This window comes from Hirundo rustica, chromosome 6, assembly GCF_015227805.2.
Source record: "Hirundo rustica isolate bHirRus1 chromosome 6, bHirRus1.pri.v3, whole genome shotgun sequence".
Taxonomy (NCBI): domain Eukaryota; kingdom Metazoa; phylum Chordata; class Aves; order Passeriformes; family Hirundinidae; genus Hirundo; species Hirundo rustica.
The window spans coordinates 48127327-48147692 of NC_053455.1; the positions used below are offsets into that span (position 1 = coordinate 48127327).

Here is a 20366-nt window from a genome sequence, read left to right on the forward strand (position 1 = left end):
ACTCAAAATTAAATTGGCATTTCACAGTAGTGACATTGGAATTCTTAAGGGCTTGGGTTTTTTCCCAGATGTTTGTATTTTTCCCCTTTCTCTTATGATTTTAAATGGAAGGGGGATGTCACAGAGAACACAGTGAGTCCTGCTGGAAAAGCTCTACTTTGAGTTCCTCTCAGTGATACCTTTCCTTCTGTATCACCCCAAATCTCCTCCCATCTTCCATGGCCATTCCTGGCCCCTCCCTGAAAGGGAAAACTGTGAGGAAGTCAGTCATAAAACTTCCCTTTGTTTGTACATAAATATCCCAGTGGCTGAGTTGATGTCCCACGCACAGAATGTCTCCTCCCCCATCTGGAGCGTGTTTTTGTCCTTGCCCTGGTCAGTCCCGCATGTCGGTCTGCACATGTGGGTGTGGGTGCACTGCTCTTCTGCCGTGTGACAAGGTGGGCAAGGCAGCAGTCTCTGCCTGGAGGCCCCCAGAAGTGGTGTGCTGGTGCTTTGGCCTGACCCCAGGCCTTGCTCCACTTCAGTTCCTGTATTAGGACATTAAGGAAAGCTCTGTGTGCCTGAGGAACACTAGGTGTGTTCGACTGGAAGCCTGAGCCTGGATGGGAAGCAGTGTGCAATGCAAGACTTAGGGGCAGAGGGGAAAAATGGGCAGAGTTACCCCCTTTCTGTTTGTACTTAACGGAGAAATGAAATGGGGTGATAAGAGCCCACTGGAAAAAGGAAATAACTGGGGCTGATCCTAACTTCTATGGAAAAGCTCTCCTTAAAACCTCCTCCCACTTGGGTAATGCGAAGCCTTCCATTGAAAATAATAATAAAGCATAATAAAATACCTCTTGGGAAAGAAATCTCCTGCAAGAACTGGAAAGGGCTTTGCACATCCCCAGGATGAGGAGTCTTCTCATAAAGCAGCAAAGATCATGTGGCTCATGATCTGTGGGGCACAAAGCATGTTACAGGGGTGGTGGTCAGAAAGGACGTTCTTGTATATTTATGGGAACATGAAAAGCAAGTCTTCTGCTCCTGGCTGAAAGCTGCCAGTCTGGCCCTGATGTGGCTGGAGCTGTGAGTAACCCTTGCTTCCCTCTGTTTTCTCCCCAGCTGGCCGGAGGTATCATCCTGGGAGTGGCCCTGTGGCTCCGCCATGACTCCCAGACAACGAATATCCTGTACCTGCAGCTGGGGGACAAGCAGGCCCCCAACACCTTCTATGTCGGTGAGTAGCTGTGGGGGTGCCGGTGTTGCTGCTTGGGTGTTGTGCCCCAGGGCAGGCTGCAGCATACCCAGAAGCAGGGCAGAAAGCTCCAGGTGAGCAACAAGGAGATAAAATACCTCCTGCTGCCCTTGTACTCTCCAAAATATCCCCTGCTGCGCCAGCCAAAGCCTTTGATAAATGCTGGCCGTGGCCCAAGCTCAGAGTCCAAATCCGCAGCAGCTAAAAATTCAAAAAGACGTGTTGTGGTGTTGTGGGTTTTCTCCAGAGCACATTTGGGAAGAGGGGGGACTTCTTGGAAGCATGTCTTGTTTCCTGTCCAAAGGAATGTAAAAGTAGCCAACAGAGTGCCTGGCAGTAGAAAGCGAAGCTTGGTGAGCGTGTGACTCATGTTCTCCAGGAGGGGCAGGTGGAGCCTCTGTGCCCCACGGTGAAGCTTAGCATGATTTTTGTTAATTTGACAGCATGTTGGCGTGCTGGAAGCTGAAACCCCCTGGTTTTCCCCTGTTCTCCAATATCCCTCGCAGACGAGGGGGAGAAATTTGCAGGAGGGGCTGGCTGCCAGTCAGGAGCTGGCTTAGAGCACAAGCTGACGGGGCTGGGAACATCGTCTGATCCGATGTCCTGTTCTCACCTGTAGCTAAAATTACTTTCTGGAAAGGGTTTTCCTTTGCATTTCCCAGCTTGCCCATGAAACAGCATGCCTGAGCCCTCTCCCTGGCTGTCCCTGGTTACAGAATATGCTCCTGCTGTAAATAGCTGTGGGTTTTTCTCTCTTGCTGTCTGTCTTCTCCCACCTCACACTCAGAGATCTGCTTGCAGCATTTCCCCTTTGTAGATCTCATTTTTAAAAACAGAAAAGGGAGTTCACAAGAAGTAAAACTCTTTCCTTTCCAGGAACCAGTCCAAACCTCTCCTTTTGGGGGGCTAACAACTGATACCTCCCTAGTTAACACTTTTTCCCCAAACCTGGGGGACCTGGAGCATGGGGCAGAGTCCTTCCCTTCTGCCTGTTGAGCATCTTTTACTCTTCTGCCCTTATTTTGTCTTTGTCCTCAGCCCTTGCTGTTTAGAAGGCATTGGGGAATGTCTGTGGGTCCCACCACTGCGCTGACTTTCCAACATCCATGAGGAGCCCATGATTTGAGCCTGGCTGTCTTTTTAAAGTTATATTCAGCAACAGATTGGCCTGGATTCCTTCTGGCAGCTGTAATTTCCATGCAGTAATAACAGCAGAGCATTTCTTTCAGTTGCTGCCTCTCCCTGCCAGACCTCTGGAGTCTTAAGGCTGGGATTTCTTTTTGCTTCCCCCCCACCCCTGCTCCCCCCTGTTTTTCCTCTCTCCTACAACTGATACTCCCTCCTTTTTCTTCTCTGGCATGCAATATACACATGCACACAATGTTCCTGCTTTTGGGAACAGGAACCTCTTTGGGTTTGGCCTCCAGAGCGCTGTTGTTTTTTGGTATTTTTTTCCTTTGCAAATGACTTTTTGGTGTCTGGCACGGGGCACTGCTCCCGGGACTAGTCAGGAGGCTTTTAAAGGCCAGCCAGGCTTTGCTGTGGCGCTGCAGGACAGGGGGAAGCAATAAACACTGTCGAAGGAGGAAAACTTCCATCATAGGGTGTGTACTGAGTGAGAAGAAGTAGGAAAGCAGGGATTTGGTGTCTCCTGGTTTCCTTCTGTGTCCTTTCCCCTACCCCAAAGCTGGAGCTGTTTGTTAAAGGCTGCTTTTCCAGGGTGTCTGTGTGTTATGGGAGAGGAAAAACAATGGATTTGAGGGCAATAGGGAAGAGGGGGAAACAAGCTGTGAGGAACAGTGAAGCTACACAGTACCAGGCATGATACTTCAGGCTGCAGCAGGAGCAGAGCAGTCCTTGCCCTCAGCTTGCTCTGACCATTACAGGGCACAGGCAGCTGTTCCCCTGCTCGCCTTTCCAGCCCCAGGGAAGGGGCTTCTGCAGGCTGGGGGTTCCCACAAGCGCTACCCCTCCTCCCCAGCACTTTGGCACTGCATGCACAAGTTGTCTTGTGGGCTGGCTTGGGAGGTTATTAAATGGGCCCTTGTTCATGGGCTTTTCCTCAGCACGGCGTGCAAACCATCTGATCCCCTAACCACTTGTTGCAGTCTTGGCTTTTGACACTTCCATTTTGGCTCTGGATCCAATGTTCCAGCAAATGCTTTAACTGCTTCAGCACTGTAAAGACCAAGCAGTACCAGGGATGGGGATAGCTGGAGCACCGTAGTTCCTTGCTTTCATAACTATAAAGGAAAATACTTGTTCTTCATCTGAGCTTGGCTTCTGGTCTGATATGCACTTATTTGCTTTACTGGAAGTTCAGAAACCAAAATCCTTCTTGCTCTTGGATAACACTGAGTCTGGAATGCTTTGTCTGTCTGGAGGCTGGGCAGACATTGGTCACAAGGCCAAAAACATCCTTCAGGATAGCTAACAACTGGCTAACCACTTCTCAGATATTTACTGATCCTACACATAAAGTACCATTGAAAAAAAACTCAAACAAGCAACAAGACTACAGTTCAGGGTGTTATGAGGGCCTGTAGAAGGCTGAGCTGGTCTCTCTCTGCAGATACCAATAGAAATTGTAACAGTTCTGATCTCTCCATAATAAATTCGTGCTGTGGTGTCACTGGTTTTTAAGAGCACCTGGGGATCTTGGAGAGGCAAGTGACCCTGGGCTTAATACTTTTGCCCTTTCTTGGTGGGATGACTGTGGAAGGAAAAAGCCAGGTTCCCTATCCTTCAAAGATTTGGCTATGCAATGCCTGGAGATGGCTATTCTGGATGAAATGCTTTTAGGAGGGCAGGAACAAAAACCTCAGCTCTTGTTTGCCTTAAATCTACGGCCCAGGATTTCCCACTTTCCCCATTGCTGGGCTGCCTGCGTGCTGGGAGCATCACTGGGTGCTGGTCCCTGCTGCTGCCCTTCCTGTTCTTTACCTCAGGCTGCCCAGCAAGGAATGGAGCACAGCAGCCGGATGGTCTTGGCTTCACTCTCTCCTGCCAGATCCAAAATAGGAAATCTGCCTCCAGCTGCTCACAGCAAGTGACAGGGCAACATGACCTGTGGCTCTAATTAGCTCGGCCCTGGGAGCGGGGCCAGCCATGATGAAGAGTGCAAAAGCATCCTGAGCTGGGGTACGGTTTCCCACATAGCTTTTGGGGTGAGGAAGGGCTTTGCCTCTGTCTAGGTTTTGTGTGGTTTATTAGTAAATCCTCTGCTGGGCTGTGTCTCCTCCCTAGAACATGGTGGCACAGGGGAGGAGTGTGAGGTTTTGGACAGGCGTACAGTGGTGGGGTAAATTTGGCCACCAAGGCTGCTGCCACTGCTGCCTCTCCGTGTCATCCTGCTGAGTGTCACTGTCCCAACAGAAAGGAAGGAGGGTTTCTTTGGTGGGGGAGTTCCCTAGGTAATGTTTATCCAGCTCCCAAGCCAGTCAGGCAGCAAAGCCCAAGGGAGGCAGGTGGGGGATCAATGACTTGGGACCGAGGTGGTGAATGTGCCTGCGAGTGCTGCTGAGGCGTTGCAGGGACATCGCCTAATGGGAACACTGCCTTGCTTAAGAGGTGAATCAGACTGTCTCCACCATCCTCCTCAGAACAAATACAATCCAGGATAATGATTTCTGCCCTGGAAACAAGTTCAAGCTGCTTTTCATGCAGACTGGTCTAGAATAAATGGGCCAGAAAGCCCAGGGAGGCTTTGAAGTCTTCCTTACAAATGAGTACATGTCTGAGCTGAACTGCAGCTGCTCACAGGCTTTCATGGGTGTCTTCAGGATTTTGGAAGTCCTGTCACGAGGTTTTGCTGGGCTCAGGGAAATTGATCCTTGCAGAGAGGAGGGACTGCTAAGTGGCAGTATAGGGCAGGGATGGGGACATCTCTCTGAGCTTTCCCCAGGTTTGCCCATTCTCCTTACAGCAGATGAGGATGCCTTGGCCACTCTTGCCATGGGTCCCATTTGTGCCCCAGCCTATCATCCAGACAGACTTGTGTTGCCTAAATGGTTGTGGAGGAGCTATCCCTTCTACCCATGACTTAATTAGCTTTTTTAGCTAATTTAGCTTAATTTGCCTTTTCAGGACTGCCTTGGATGAAAAGCAGTGATTTTTGGGAGGTTTTCATTGCAGAGGGGGCTCAGCAGAACTCCAGCATGTTGCAAAGGCTCTAGAGGTCAGCAGTGCTGCAATGGCTGTGGACCCGCCGTGAGCAATGAGAAGGTCTTGGTTTCTGTTCCCACTCCCATCCTTGTCCTTACCCTCTGAAAATGTCAGGCACCTTCTAGAGATGGTGCCAACCTCCATACATCGTGGGGTTAGACTCAACAGCACATCTCTTGCAAGAAACGGCTAGAGAAGAGCCTGAGGCTCCTGGTCTGTAGGTTCTGTAATAAACACCAGTCAAAAAACTAGCTTCAATCTTGGCATGTGGTGCTGCAGGGATCCCTGTGGATGCACACAGCTGGTGCAGGACTGGTTTCTTCTCTCAGGCATCTGCTCTACTTTGTCAAGGTTCCCTGTGCCGGCGATTTTCCACCCAGACACATGAGCTGAGACCAGGCTTGTGTGCTTGGCTGTGGAGACCAAGGTTTGCATTTGGCCTTGAAGCACACCAAGCAAAATGGATTATTTAAAAAATAATATATGTGGATTTTTAAAAATAGAAGTACAGGCATTTTTCTGTCTTGGAAATAAACTTACAGTTAAGGACAAGTTAATTATTTTGTCCCTTAAAGGAAAAAAAAAAGCTGAGTTTTACTTGTTCTAGATTTTCCTTTAATCACTTTCAGATTAATTCCTTCAATAATACTGGAATTATTTTAAAAAAATAGTAGTTTTAAGGCAAAACACTTTCTTAGTACTTTCCTTTCTGGCTTACACCATGTATCTGGCAGTATAGGGGAGTTTTTTTTGTATTCTTCTTATCACAGAATTCAATTTCTATTAAGAAAGCAACATGTTATTTTATCACATTCCCATTTAATTTCCATTTAATTGTAATTCATTCTACTTTGGTCATGACCAACCCCTGTGCTTCTTTTACTCTGCACACTAAAACTGGTTATATCTTTAAAAATACATTGGTACTATCAGGTTATTTTGAGTTCAGATCTATCCAACTGCAACTAATGTAGTTATTCTTTTTTTTTGTCCCATCCCATTGGCTTTGCTGCCCTGGACCTGTGCCAGAGGTGGTTCCTTGCTCTTCAGAGCTGTTTAAACCTGTAGCTTTGACAGTTTTCTTAGAAAACCTGTGCTGTGTTTGAAGCTTGCAAAACCTACAAGGAATCCTCCAGTGGGATTTGTGCTCTTTTCATGGGTGAGATCCCAGGGCACATAGAAATGCCCAGAAGTGCTCTAGGCTGGGGTAGCGTAGGATGGGCTGGCATATTCCAGCCTGGCTTTCTCGTGCTGTGTCACCACTGTCCATCCCAGTCCTGGAGATGTGCTGTAGACTTCTTCCCAGCTTTTGTAGGTGTGCTGAATTTACAAAACTTGAATCTTCTTCCAGTGTTTTCTGAGTAGGGAAAGAAGAAACCTGATTGTGGCATCTGTGTGGAGTGGATTTGGGTACAAGTGTGTGCACATGAGGACATTCTTTGGGGCTTTCCCCACCACCCCTTTGTTTTTCTGACAGAGGGGTGCTCGTGGCTTCTTCTTGCCTTGTTCTTGCAGATGAGGCAGCATGTCCAGGCTTTTCATCTCCCTGTGAGAGCTCTCCATGCTTTGTGACCCAGTTGCTCCATCTGGAAGTCATTAGCAGCTACAGAGCAGCAATGTTTTCCTTGGAAAAGGGGGTGGGGAGGAATGGAGGGGCTTCCCACTTGTCATCTTCCAGAAAACCCTCTCTTTTTCCAGCCCCCCCTCTCTCTCATCCCACTTTGAAAAAAGTGCTGTCAGCTCTGCTGGGCTAATTCCACCAGGCAACTGGACAAAAATGTCTGGGAGACCCTGCTTTGCTGGCTGGCTCATGCAGCCATCTTTTTCCTGCCTCAATCCTGCCCTGAAGGGACTTTCAACACTCTGCCTGTATCTTGCTGCCAGGAAGAACATCATGGTCATTTCTTTGGCTACTGGGAAGGGTGTTCTTCCACAGTGGGTGGTGTGGGGTAGGAGGGAGTCTCCCTGCCATTGTCTAATGGTCCCACCCTTCCCCGCAGCAGCGGTGGTGAAGAGCCCAGTGAGGTTCAGCATCTCCAGGCCAGGAGTAACAGCAGGATGGCACTGAACCTCAGAGGCTTGTAAAACATTTGGATGTGCAGAGTCTCCCTGCAGGAGCCTGTTGGGAGAATAAACATCTCTCTTTTGTCTGTTCTCAGCCCCTTTTTAAAGCCCATCTCACGGGGTGGGCAGGCACAGCTTGGAGAGCTGCCTGGCCTTCCCGGGAAGCATGGTGTCATGCTGGGGGGGAATTTCTTACTTGATTTTTTTTTTTTTTTTTTTTTTTTTTTTTTTTTTTTTTTTTTTTGTCTTTTGAAATGTTGCTGTGGTGACCTGGGGGCAGTGGCTGGTTTCCATTTAGCCTAATGCGTTAAGAATGCTGGGAGAGGATTGAAATGAGGGGAGAAGTAGGGTGCTCTCCAGGAGTGCCCATGCCTGGAGCTGCACATCATCTGATGGGCATGATGTGGGGCATGGGAGGAGAATTAGTCAGGGCTGGCCTGCTCCTTGCTTGTTTTAGAGGGACACTCCTGTGCTTGTTTCTTTTTTTATTTGTTTTTTCATCATGTCCTTTTATTAAGACTGTTCATTTCTTCTTGTTTTCTTTATTTCTCAGCAGGGACAGGACATGGGTTTTACAACCCTGCAGGCACCAGCTATGCTGCTTTGATGCCAAAGCAAGTACTGACACTGAATACTGCCTTTTTTGCTCCCTTCCTTATTCCCACAATTGAGCAAACTGCTTCCTACCTGGCCTGCAGGTAAAGGGCTCTCCATGGAGGCATCATCTGCTTGAGCTGGGAGCTAAGCTGGCCTCTTGGCTGCTTCTTTTTCCCTCTTTCTCTCCTAGTATCAAACCAAGAGAAGTGCTCAATTACTATCAGTTCCCTGGTTCTGATGTTTAAAGGCTTTCCTAAAGCTTTACAAGATCCCTGCAGCCCAGAGCAGCACATGCCCCGGTTGTACTGGAGAGAGAGGGATGGTGTTTAGTCCACTGCTGCTGCTTTTTTGATCATCATGTGCTGATCATCCTCAAGAGGGAGGAGATCATATCATGGTTTCTGTGCTCCTGATTTGAATTTAGATGAGGAGGTGAAGCTGAGAGTCAATCTCTCTCCTAAAGCCTTCTGCTCTAAGGCTCCATCACAAAAGGAGATAGAGGACTGAAGAGAGTATTGACACCACTCCTCTGACTTCTCCCACTCCGAGATACAGGTCCTGAGGCTAACAGCTTGCTTTGATCTGTGGCAGTTGCAGCAACCTTTCTTGCTGGTGCCTTAGCAGAGAACTGTGCCAAAGGGTTAGAAATCACAGAGTAGTGCTGCTTAAGGATGTGGAGGTGCCTTGCTACTGTGAACACCTGTACAGGATTTGCTCACCTGTATCTCTTGCTCTAGCTGTTCTCTTACATGCTGCTGCTGTGTGAGGAGGCAGCATGGCTTGCAGTTTATACCTCTCTCATTTTACTTTTTGTTTACAGCAAACAGCACTGCTTGCTGTAAAACCCCAGAGAAAGCTGCAATAGAAGTGAGCTGAGAAGTGGCATGTGAAAGGCAGATGGAGCCTTGCTCATGCCAAATTGTGCCAGTTTGGGTGGAGCCCTAAAGGAGCAAATAGCATTGTAGTCAGGAGATCCTCACCCAGGAGAGGATTTTAGGGGTTAACCGGCCTCTGATGCTTACACAGAGGAGGGGGAGGCTTGTGAGAAGTCTCCTCTGACTTTTTTGATAATGTGCCATTCAGGATGGGGATGACAGGTGCCTTGCTCACAGACACGGAGCCCAAAACCACACTAGGCGTCATCGTCCCTGTGAGCCAGGAATGAAAGCTAAGATGTGTCAGGCTGCTTTCTGGGAAAAGGGCTTGGTCGTTCCAGTCTGAGCCATGATTCCTGTGAAATAGTCTCCCAGCTGCCTGGCACCCAGTCTGAAAGCGGAGACCCACGCCCCCCCACCAGCCCCATTCCTTGAGGAGAAGGATGGGTGTAGGAAAACAAACACCATTCAAAGCATGTGGTTGGGCACTTGGATTTCCTTCCTTTGCTTTCTCAGCCTTCTGCGTGGCATTTCTGTGGAGAAGCACCGCTGGCATTCCTCATATGAGATGCTATTGTTGCAGTAAATATTTTGTGTTTGTTTTTAAATAAACTCCGGTGCAGAGTCCTGCTCTGCTGCCTCCTGGGAGAGGCTGTCGTGCTCTGGCCCTCAGTAACAAAAGGCAACTCCATAACAGCCGCTTGTTTGTGCCTGGGAATGAAGCTGGCCTTTATTCCAAAAACCTTCCAAGGTTTTTTTTTTTTGTGGTTTGCCGAGCTCAGGCGAGTCATCACTGCCCTCTCCCCCGCCTGGCCGTGCATTCCTGCTGCTCCCACCGCACCGGTCGCATCCGCTGTGCTCCGGTCAGGAAGCTGCACGTGGTGCACACCTTCTTCCCTCCCCTCCTTCCCTTCTTGTTGTTTCCTCACTTGATAGCGGTGCTGGCTCTGACGAGGAGCTGGTGAAGTGAGAGCAAGGAGAGAAGCGGGAAGCTGGGACCTCACTTGACAGTCCAAGGTCTGCACAGCCTGCCTGGGGTGGGAGTTCAGCAGGTCAGGATTGGTTTTGTTTTCTTTGAAGCTGCCAGAAATCCCAGCAAGAAGCAAGTACAGAGGTCACTGGAAAATTTCTCTAAAACAGCAAATGTCTGTGTTTCCTCTTAGTCTCCTCCATCAGTTGAGGGTCTCACTGGGCTTTCATTTCCTAGTTTTTAGAGCAAAACTTTCCTAGCCACCAGTGGGTCTTGTGTTTTGCTGATGATTTCAATATCAAAAAAAAGGTCTTTCATAGTAAGAGTAAACATTCACTGGAAAAACCTCCCTGGGGACACAATAGAGTCCCTATCACTGAAGGTTTTCAAGATATAATTGGGCAGGGTTCTGCATAGTCTCTCCTAAGGGTCCCAGTCTCACAAAAGGTTGGACCAGGTGATCGTTTGAGGTCCCTTCAACCTGGGCTGCTCTATGACTGTGATCTCCTGGCAATACTTGTTCAGCCCAGAAGGTGCCTTCAGTGTTTATTTTGTAAAAATTGAGAACAAAACCTTCTGTCTGTGGTGACTTAGTTGTTGGGGTCCCAGCATCATGCTGTTTGGTCTTCAAATGTGCTGAATCTGCCTGTTACCCATATACTGGGGTGGTTAGCATGAATAGTGACTTGTCAGAAGGGGAAATGACTTGCCCCTAGCACAACTTCATCTTCTCTCTACTGTTCTAATGGGAGAAGAAGTCAGAAACTGCTGCACTCAGGGATGAGGAAAGCTGATTTTCTGACTTGTGATGAAGACTCGTCAGCTGAACTACCCAGTGCTTAAGACAGAAAAATCTGCCTTGGTTTGGGTTGAAAAGCCAAGCCAGCAGCTTCACTGGAACAAGCTGGAGTGGTGAGGTCTGGTTCTTGGGCATTAACAGCGTCTGGTGACAGTAAGCAGACCGTTTTTTGGGACACCCCTACTGGTACGTTGTTCTTCGTGAGACAGCAGTTACGCAGCGTCTGACAGTCTCCATCAGTCTCTCTGGGGTTTGGCAGCTGTCCAGCAGACAGCCTTCATTGTACAGGGTTTATTAATGCCTTCCCACCACCTCCAAGCCCTTTGGGGCCCCTCTGTCCTGCATATAGCCCAGCCCGCTTATTTGCCATGCTGTCTCCCTGCCCAGCTGCTCCACCTCACGTTATCTCCAGCCATTGGGACAAAACCACCTCCTTCCACTTCAGGCAGCCTACAGAACTTAATCTGCTGGCCTGTCCTTTCCAAGAAACTCTCCTGGGAGGTTTCTTTTGCGTGTTTTTCCTTTCTTTGCGCACCTTCGCCTAAGGAGGCGTCCCTTGCCCACTTGGGGAGCTTTTTGCCTGTTGGGTTTTCATGGCTCCTGGGAGCTGCTGAAATCCCTTCAGACCACATCAGGAGGTGCAGCTCACGTCTCCAGCCCCCACTGCTGACAGTGTTGCCATGAGGATGTTGGTGTCTCCAGCCACAGCTCCCGCCAGGCTTTGTGAAGAGGGGCTTCCTGCGGGGTCAGCGTGCTCCATTGTGGCACTTCCCCTGCAGCTGGCTTCCTCCCTCCTGCAGTGCCTAAAAATAAAGTGAGCACGCTGCTGCTGAGAAACACTGGAGAGTCCCAGTGCTGGAGCCGCTGGGGCGGCATTTCCATCACCGCCATTCACTTTGCATCGGTGCTTGTGCTTTGGCGTGCTGGTGAGTTTTGTTTCAAAGAGGGAAGAAGTGGGAGCCAAAGTCCAGCCTTTCCCAAGTTTGAAGAATCTGTAAGGGAATGTTAAAAAAGTGGAGACCGTTATTGTGTATCTGGTGTTTTAGAGAAGAGTTTACTTGACTTGACTGTGCTCTCAGTGCATGGCCTTTAGACTTTGCACTTTAATTATCAGAAGGTTGTTTAAAAACTACAGCGATAGGAAAAACCTTAAACATCACAAGCACGTACAAACAGTTTTAATCTTGAGTTCTGTTTATATGTTAGGACTGTTCCTAAAGGAGAACTGACAGTCTGATTAATAACTATAAAACATTTTCACTCATAGCAGAAGAAAACCTTTCATTAAAGTGATGTGTCTCCCAAACACTAGCAAGATTCACTGTGTTGCTGTTACCTCTGGGATGCCCCATGTTCTTCTATCCTCATTGTGATTATTTTTTTTCTTCACAGTCCATTAGAAATAGTGGCTGCAGTCTTACCTGATTTGTAATTTTTTTGCATGTATCAAATTGCTTTTGAATGGGAAATAAGATTCACACAGAGAGCAGTAGAACCACAATAGTTGAGAATATTAGTTAACCAAAAATGCACTAAATATAAGGGATACACCAGCAGAAAGCAGTGTAAAATTTAACTGAGCTGGCAGTATTTGGCTGAGTAATTACCATGGTCTCACCAACCACGAGACTGGTGAAGCCATGGTGATTACTCACGGCAGCAGATTTGAGCCTTGAGCTAAGCTCTTGTTTCCTCAATGAATAAACTTTTATTCCTCTGTTTTCTGAACCACTCCCAATGCCTCAGATCAAGCTTTGAACTAGTTATGGTGCAAGTTGCCTGTTCCAATTCAATAAGTAAAAAAATTATGTATTCTCAGTGGAAGAACCTATAACAAAAAAAAAGCACCAGGTTTTAAGTGAGATGCTTAAGCAGTACTTTCCCCTTGGTTTTGTGATTCATCTGCCTTTAAAATGTTAGCCAGATAAATATTTGTATGATGTTTAATTTAAATAAACCATGTGCCTTACTGTTTATTTTACAAGATATGCTAGCTAATCATTTTCATCTCTGCTTAAATATTTAAAACAGCATGCCAGGGGAACTCCATGCTACAGCTTGGAGGATGCTGTAGAGCCCTTGTATTGCCTCCTACATCCTCTGCCGTGTGCTACTCTGTGTTTCCTCTCATTTTGGAGGTGATGGAGTTATTAAAGCTCTAGTGTTGGCAGCTTCAAACGCTTTGAGACCCAGCTCATGTACGTTGTGTTCTACTATGTCTGCTGCCATCTCTACTCACGCCTCCTCAGCCTTAGTTCTGCACACTGTAATTATCTGCCCCAGGAGCCAGAATGTCCAGCCAGGCATGAGGGTGCTGCTGGACAAAGCTGTGCAGTAATACGTTTGCCTCTGGCTTTGCCTTGCAGGAATCTACATCCTGATCGCAGTCGGAGCTGTCATGATGTTCGTGGGATTCCTGGGATGCTACGGTGCTATTCAGGAGTCTCAGTGTCTTCTGGGAACGGTAAGCAACACAAAGCTTTGGAAGTCACTTGGCACGTGACTGCCTGATTTCCCTGCTGGATGGCACGTGGCTGTGCTTCCCTTGCTGGGGTTTTCTCCACCAAGAGAGGATGTGTGAGTAGGGAGGTGGGACCCAGATGACCTTTGCAAGGAGCAAGGCAGTGCTGTGTGGCTGAAGGCATCTCTGCCCGGCCTGTGGAGCTCTGGCTGAGCTGGCAGGTGTGCTGCAATGTCCTGCCTGCCTGGCTGCAGGGCAGAAGGGGTGAGATCAGCAGGATTCTTAGAGACTCTTCCTCTGTTACACGTGAACCTCCACCACTGCTTTTATACCCCCATGGTCTGGCTGTCTTACCAAGCACCCACTAAACCCTCTTTCTTACCTGGTGTTCCCTACAGCATCCCCTCTCACTCTCTTTCAAGGCTGCCTGTAGCAATTATAGTTCTTTTAAGGAATCATCTCCTATTTTTATCTGTTTGGACAAGAAAACAGCAAAGACTTTCCATAATTTCTTGGTGAGAACATCTAGGTACATCCTGGAAAATCCATTACCAAAGTGCTACAGGCGTCCTTGATGTGAGGCAGCAGCTCAGGATTCTTGGCATAGGAAGAGCTTAATTGGATAAACTGTAGCCACACCAAAAGTCTTTACCTTGGGAGCAAGGGAGACCCATTTATTTAAAACAAGTTCTCACATGTGGTTCAGTTTAAACGTGATGCATAAAAAATAAAACTGGAAGGGTAAACCATAATTTTTTATTATTATTATTTTTAATTCAAATGACTTTCCAGCACTTGGCTTCATTGGGCTGGAAGATTCTTGGTGGCAGCATAGCAACTCATGGGTGTGGGCTCAGCTGGGGCAGAGGGAAACGGAGCCGCTTTCTCTCACTCTTGCAGATGACTTCACCTCTGGTTGCTGCTGGTTCCCAATAATAAGGGGAGGCTTTTCCCCAGTGTTGATAAAGCGCTTCTGAACGTAGTGGATGGGAGCTCCAGTAGGAGTTTGCAGACACTATCCTGGCAGCTGGGAATACAAGGAGCCTTCACACAAATCTGACAGGGCGTGTTGGAACACAATTTGGCAGCTTTGTATTTTTATTTTGTTTTGTTAATGCAAGTGATTACAGACCCCGAACTACCCCCTCCTGAAGTTAGAGGCATAGAAGGGGCAGATGGTGCAACGTACCAGAGGTCTGACAGGGAAACCGGCTGCTCTGGCTGAAATTAGCAGCTCTTGCTGCTGTGCACTGCCTGTTTGCTCACACCTTGGCTTGCCAAGAAAAGTCTGGAGATGCCCCATGAGGACACTCTCCGCTGGTCAAGGCTCCCACTGTGCTCCAAGGACATTTCCAGGCAATGTCCTCGGGGTGTTTTAGGGAAGCAGCCATACTCCCCTTTTCTCCACCTAACTGTGGGAGTGACTCTGGGCTTACTGCAAAAAGGGAAAAGTACCAGGGAGCTCCATGCTATTAAAATCCTGTGCCAAAGGTGGCATGGAAGCTGAGCAGCAAGACTTAAGGAAGACAGGAGGGAGCCACTTGGCATGGAGCAGGCTCTGCTCCCTGGAAACGGGCTGGGACACAGCCAGCTGCCTGGCCAGGAACACCACTGTGTTCCCATGGCATGAAGCTGCATCTCCTGGTGTTCTGCAGCCAATTCACAGAAGAACTGAAACTGCAGGAAGTTGTCCCTCCGAATCTGGGATAAAAACCCTTCTTCACTGAAGGGTAACCAGTACTTGCAAGAGTGAGCCCTAGTGCTTAACCAGACTTACAGTGGCATTGCACCCACAGTTTAGGGTGACGTGAGTCCTTGGGGGGCATGTGGGACCTAGTCCTTCAAAGATATTCCTACAAAATTAGGGATAGATGGATGTTCACATAGGAGATGACTGTTCAGGAACCAGACAAGGATGTTGGAAGTCCTTTCCTGCTGTCAGGTTAATAGTCTTGTTTCCATTTTGCTGATAACCCTTTACTTTTGCATGTGAGAGCCAGGTCATGGCATCATTCTGGAAACTCCTGTTTCCTCTGTTGTTGGAGAAAATGTCCTGAATGTGTTTTGAACAGTGAGTGCTCAGGACTCAGGGGCTGTTTTCCCACCCTATACTGTAATTTTGTCTTTCCTTGACTGCATTCACCTCTTTTGCTTCTGGACTTCTCTCACTTCAGGGCTCTTCCCAGGAAGAAGTCACTGAGTGATGTTGTCACAGAGGTGATGTTGGCTGTATGGAGCATTCCTCTCAGTGCCTTCTCATGTGACCCTGATGTATGAGTTTACAGCTTCCCACTCCCAGTCCAACTGACCTACCATCACAACGTGTTCCCGCAATCTGAACAAAAAGGGGGGACGGCAGGGAGGACTGCTGGAATTGCACAAACAGGGTGGGACTGTGGGAAGACATCAGTGTTAGTATTTATGCAAAAAACTGCAGTAGCCTTGCAGGGCTGTGGATGCCAGAGAGCTGGCCATAAATCAAACCCTGACACCCCCAGCTCCTCAGCAGCTGAAATGTGCTTTTAACCCTGCACTGGCAATCCCAGTCCTCAGAGCATTTGTGGCAGAGCAGAAACCTTGTCTGGATGGTCCTGCAGGTGCATGAAGCGGAGCAATGTACCTTGTGGTACACAGGGCATCTCCATGCCTGCCATTCCCTTTGTGGGAAAGGTTTTGCTAGTCTCTGCTGAACAATCTGGACATAGGGTAGTGTATGATGAATTACAGGAAAATGTGTTTGGGGCTCATTGCATGTATGAGAGAGAAAATGGTTTGAAGTCAGATGACAACTTGCTCTGGTTTGTCAGTGGAAGTGCTGCTCCACACCTCTCCCCACCTAGTTGCTGCAAATCTGTTAAGGATCCCTCTCTTGATTTGTCTTTGCAGTTCTTCACTTGCCTGGTGATCCTGTTTGCCTGCGAAGTTGCGGCTGGAATTTGGGGTTTCGTCAACAAAGACCAAGTAAGACTCTAAAACCTGTGTTTGTGGGACTGAGAGGCTGGGACAGAACTGCAGCAGATCCCAGTACAAGCTGTTTTGCTCACAAACTGCTCCCAGACTGAGTAACAGGGGCCACCTCACTCCTCTTGGCCGGGCTGAGGAACTTTAAATGTGAGCACTTGATAGTAGCAGCTGCCCCTTAGAGTATGTAGTGTGATGTCTTGAATAAAAATAGCCTGTCTCACTTGGGTCTCCTCCATGCTGCCACGCTGTCAGTCACAGAGGGAGCCGACTTATGTATGAAGTTGTAAAGGAAAGCCATCTGCACGTCCAAAGGGCAGGAATACCGTACAGGGAGAGCCTGCATTAACGGGATTGCTTGGTGCTTCCTGCTCTTCTCCAGTATCATATAACCTGCTTCAGGCCATTTGTCTGCCAGCACTGGGCTTGCTGTGATCCATATGCTGTGCACACATGTGGGGTACAAGTCCTGTGTCTGTCCCAGGCACCCTGCTAGAGACTGCTCAGGTAGGGTTTCCTGGCTGGAGGAGCCGAACTGAAGGGTAGAACTGAAAATTGCACCTTTTCACCTTCTGTTTCTGCTCACCTTCGCTTCACTACAGTCACATGTGCTCACGAACTCACAGGTTTGGTCTCGAAATGCAGAACTACATTTTGGGAACCACGGCTGTGCTGCAGCAAGCAGCGGGCTGGGTGCTGATCGCTGGGCCTCAGGGGTTTGGAGGAGAGAAGGGGACTGCTTGTGCTCAAATCCAAGATTAGACTCTCTGGCAGAATAGGAAATGTGTTTGCTTTCCTAAGAGACATAAGCCAGCTGTGTCAGTAGGTGCTGGCCTGCTCAGCCTTCTCATGCATGTGGGCAGTGGCTCACAGTCTCATCCTGAACGGGAACACCCTTGTAGTCATTCAGGAGAGAGCATAACTTCACTGGAATAAACTCTACTGTGACTAAACATAATAATATGCAGGCAGGGTACTGTTTCCTAGCAACTTCAGTGAACTAATTAACCTTTGCAGAGGGGCTGTGCCTCCTGCAGATGTTCGTTTGTGAGTCCTGAAGAGTCCGAGATGTGCAACTGCAACTGCTGGGGGGGGAAAAAAAAAAAGCGAAGGCTGAGTAAGGAGGGACCCCATTGCTGCTGTTCCCATCCTGGGGAGAAAGCACTTGGCCACTAGAGCATAAAGCTCACAATATAGAAGTGATGACCTCAGCCCCTGAAATGAATTTTGCAGTTTAAAATGAAGGGTGGCAGTCTGTTGGCATCAGCTAGTTTTGCAGCCTTGATGATGAATGGGCTATTTTGAAGCCCCTGCTCACAAGGCAGGCTTGCTTCTCCCTGCCTTGGTTGGGAGCAGCACAGGCTGGGAGGTAAGCACTGAATGATCCCAGCCACTGAGAGATGCTTCCAAAAGGGACACCTTTTCACAAAGCTGAAGGCAGGCCTCTCCTTCAGCCTGCCTTCTTGCAGATACTGTAGATTCAAAACAGGGAGGCAATAAACAGGATTTTAAAAAATGTTTTATTTTTATGTACCAGAATGAAATGGTTTGGTTGGAGAATATTATCCTCCAAAGCAAACTTTTTTGGGTAGTGATGAAGGAGTTCTGGGATAATTGATTGAAATCATGCATCATCTTGCTGCAGTTTCTTTTTTTGTATGCTAATCCAGCCTATGCTGCCAAGAGCAGATGTTCTAGAAAGCATTTTCCCTTTCTTGCTTTCATGTTTTTCTTTTGCTTCTTTTGCATGGCCTTCTTTCATCTCTCTCTCTCAAATTATCGAAGGGTGTTAGAGGAAAAGTTATAAGGACAGTTCCCCTAAAAGTCAGGAGATTTTTGCACTGTGGAACAGGCCCTCATGGGTGGCTGCAGTTCACCAGCCAGGTGGCAGGGCTAGAATATGGATAAGGTGTCTCACACAATCACTTAAGTGACAGCAATGTCTGTAGGGATGCAGCCTACAGAAAGGATTTTAAATCCATCTAAATGCACCTAAGCTTCCTGACCCAAATGGGCTGTCTCACGAAGCTTTAGTGTGCAATCTCTCCCAAATTCCTGCCATCCCCTCTGAGCCATTCAGTGAGCCAAGGTGTCCATATTTACAGCCTTGCCTGTGCACTCCACCTCCTCCTGACTTGTCCAGCCTCTGCAGTCTCAGTGGGAAACGTGCTTACTGTGTCCACTCTGTGTTCATTCTGTGCATTCCTGAGCGCAGCAGCACATTCACATGGGCTGAAGGCTGTCTCAGCTTCTGGTTCACCCTCCAGGCCTTGGCTGTCTTTACCTTCTAGACAGAGCCTGTGGAGCCCTTAGATAGTGTTGGCTGGAATCTGCTGGCTGGTGTTTGGGGTTCTTAATATTTGTGACAGCTATAGGGGCTGGAGCTCTGTGAAAGACAGGCCATTTTTCACGGGCAAACAAATGGAGTCGAAATCTTTTCAAAAACTGCTCACCTTACTCCAAGTGCCATTAGGGAGAACCTGTACTTCAGGCACATCTGCTGGATAGGTCTCCTTCTCCTCCTCCTCTGACTGAAAGGGAGTTTTTCCTGTGTCTTTCCTAGATAGCCAAAGATGTGAAGCAGTTCTACGATCAAGCGCTTCAACAAGCGCTCATGGGAGAATCAGATGCAAACAACGCCAAAGCTGTAGTGAAGACCTTCCATGAAACGGTAAGATGGTGATGGTTGTGCTGGAGAATTAATAATGGAGGTCAGGCAAATGGATGGGAAATGCAGATTCTAAAGCAGATGCTGCTATGTGCAGATCTTAGCCTATCAAGTTTACTGTTCTTACACGTTAAGAAGCAGAGTTCTGCTCTCTTCAGTATTCTCTCCATCACACTGTGCTGTGAAGTCTGGACCAAACTCTGATTAAGTTGCCTTTAATTTACCTCAGCACCCCGATTCAAGTAAAATTCAATGGAAGAAGAATGTAGCTCTGAGGAATTAATCCTAATATTTGGTCCATTCAGCAGGAAGCAAAATGCCTGGGGAGAGTTGGGTTCGCTCTCCTCCAGCATATCTATGCCAGATCTGTCTGAGACTGTTGTAGGAAGCAGCTGCATTGCATGGAAAGAAAAAAGTTACTTTGGTGACTTATTCCCCACCCTTGTTTCCCCCTCCAAGATGCCTCCTCAGTCTTGGGTGGCTTCAAGAACGTGTAATGGTGGGAGAAGCATTGCGTAAGTGTTTGCTGTCTGCTAATGTTGGTTTTTTGTTGTTACTTCTTTCCTCTCTCCATGTAGCTGGACTGCTGTGGTTCCGATATTGTAACAGCGACTTTCACTCCTGTGTGGAGGGACGACCTCTGCCGGAAGGACTCCCTGAAAAGCTTTTTTGAGGTAGGCACAGGAGCTCTTCAGTCAGCACAGCTCCTTCAGGAAACCTTGGCTGCCAAGGAAATTTGGTGATTCATTGGGAAATAGATAAAGGATAGAGATTTCATTTTTGGGGGGATGGTGTAGAAGGATGTTGAAGGTTCCCATTTAGTTCTTCCTTTGCTGTTCCTGCTTGAGGGGACTGACAGGTGCAGAGGGGTGAAGTCTAGTTTGAAGTCCTGGGGCCAGGACCTGGGGACATAAGTGAGACCAGGGGGAAGCTGACCTGCCTTTCTCAGTGCTGAGGGTAGATGCAGGCTGTCTGACTGGTGTGCTTCTTTGCCTCAGAACACGAGCTGCCACAAAAAAATCGATGAGCTCTTCTCCGGGAAGCTCTACCTGATCGGTATCGCTGCCGTCGTGGTTGCTGTGATCATGGTAAGTGTGACAGCCTGGTGCAACAGGGAAAAGCCACCTCAGGGTACCCTGGTCTTCTTCTAGCTGGGCTGGATCTCTTCCTCTCTTCGGGATGCCCCTGCAACTCCACATGCAGCACCAGCCCTGTGCACCACAGAGCTCTGGAACATGGCCAGACCAAGGGCTTCATCTTCCCTCTGGGGAGTCGGGATGTTTAGGGGAGGCACCTGGCAAGCTCAGCACCTGCAAGCCCAGCCGAAAGGGCAGAGCACCACTGAAACCTCCTCCAAACCCACTCATTCTACAGGCTGCCGTGTTTTGTTACTGGGTTCTGCAGTGGGAAGGGATTTGCTTGCTTTGCTACATTGGGTTTGTTCCCTAGTGAGGGCTGGGTGCTTTGGGGGCATAACATGCCATCTGTGCAAAGGCTGGGCTGTACTGCTGGAGGGATCTTGAGGCATTTGCTGCGTAGCTGGCAGCCAAAAAGCTTGTCAGGTACC

The 20366-nt window shown here is 48.3% G+C and overlaps 1 protein-coding gene across 1 annotated transcript in view; it reads left to right on the forward strand.

Annotated features, from left to right (window-relative positions):
* Positions 1-20366, forward strand: part of CD81 (CD81 molecule) — a 33048-nt gene that overhangs the window by 9078 nt on the left and 3604 nt on the right. The window contains exons 2-7 of the mRNA XM_040067185.2: positions 1108-1222; positions 13076-13173; positions 16057-16131; positions 18695-18802; positions 19378-19473; positions 19798-19887. Coding sequence (XP_039923119.1) covers positions 1108-1222; positions 13076-13173; positions 16057-16131; positions 18695-18802; positions 19378-19473; positions 19798-19887 — 582 coding nt within the window. The remainder of the gene's footprint in view (positions 1-1107; positions 1223-13075; positions 13174-16056; positions 16132-18694; positions 18803-19377; positions 19474-19797; positions 19888-20366) is intronic.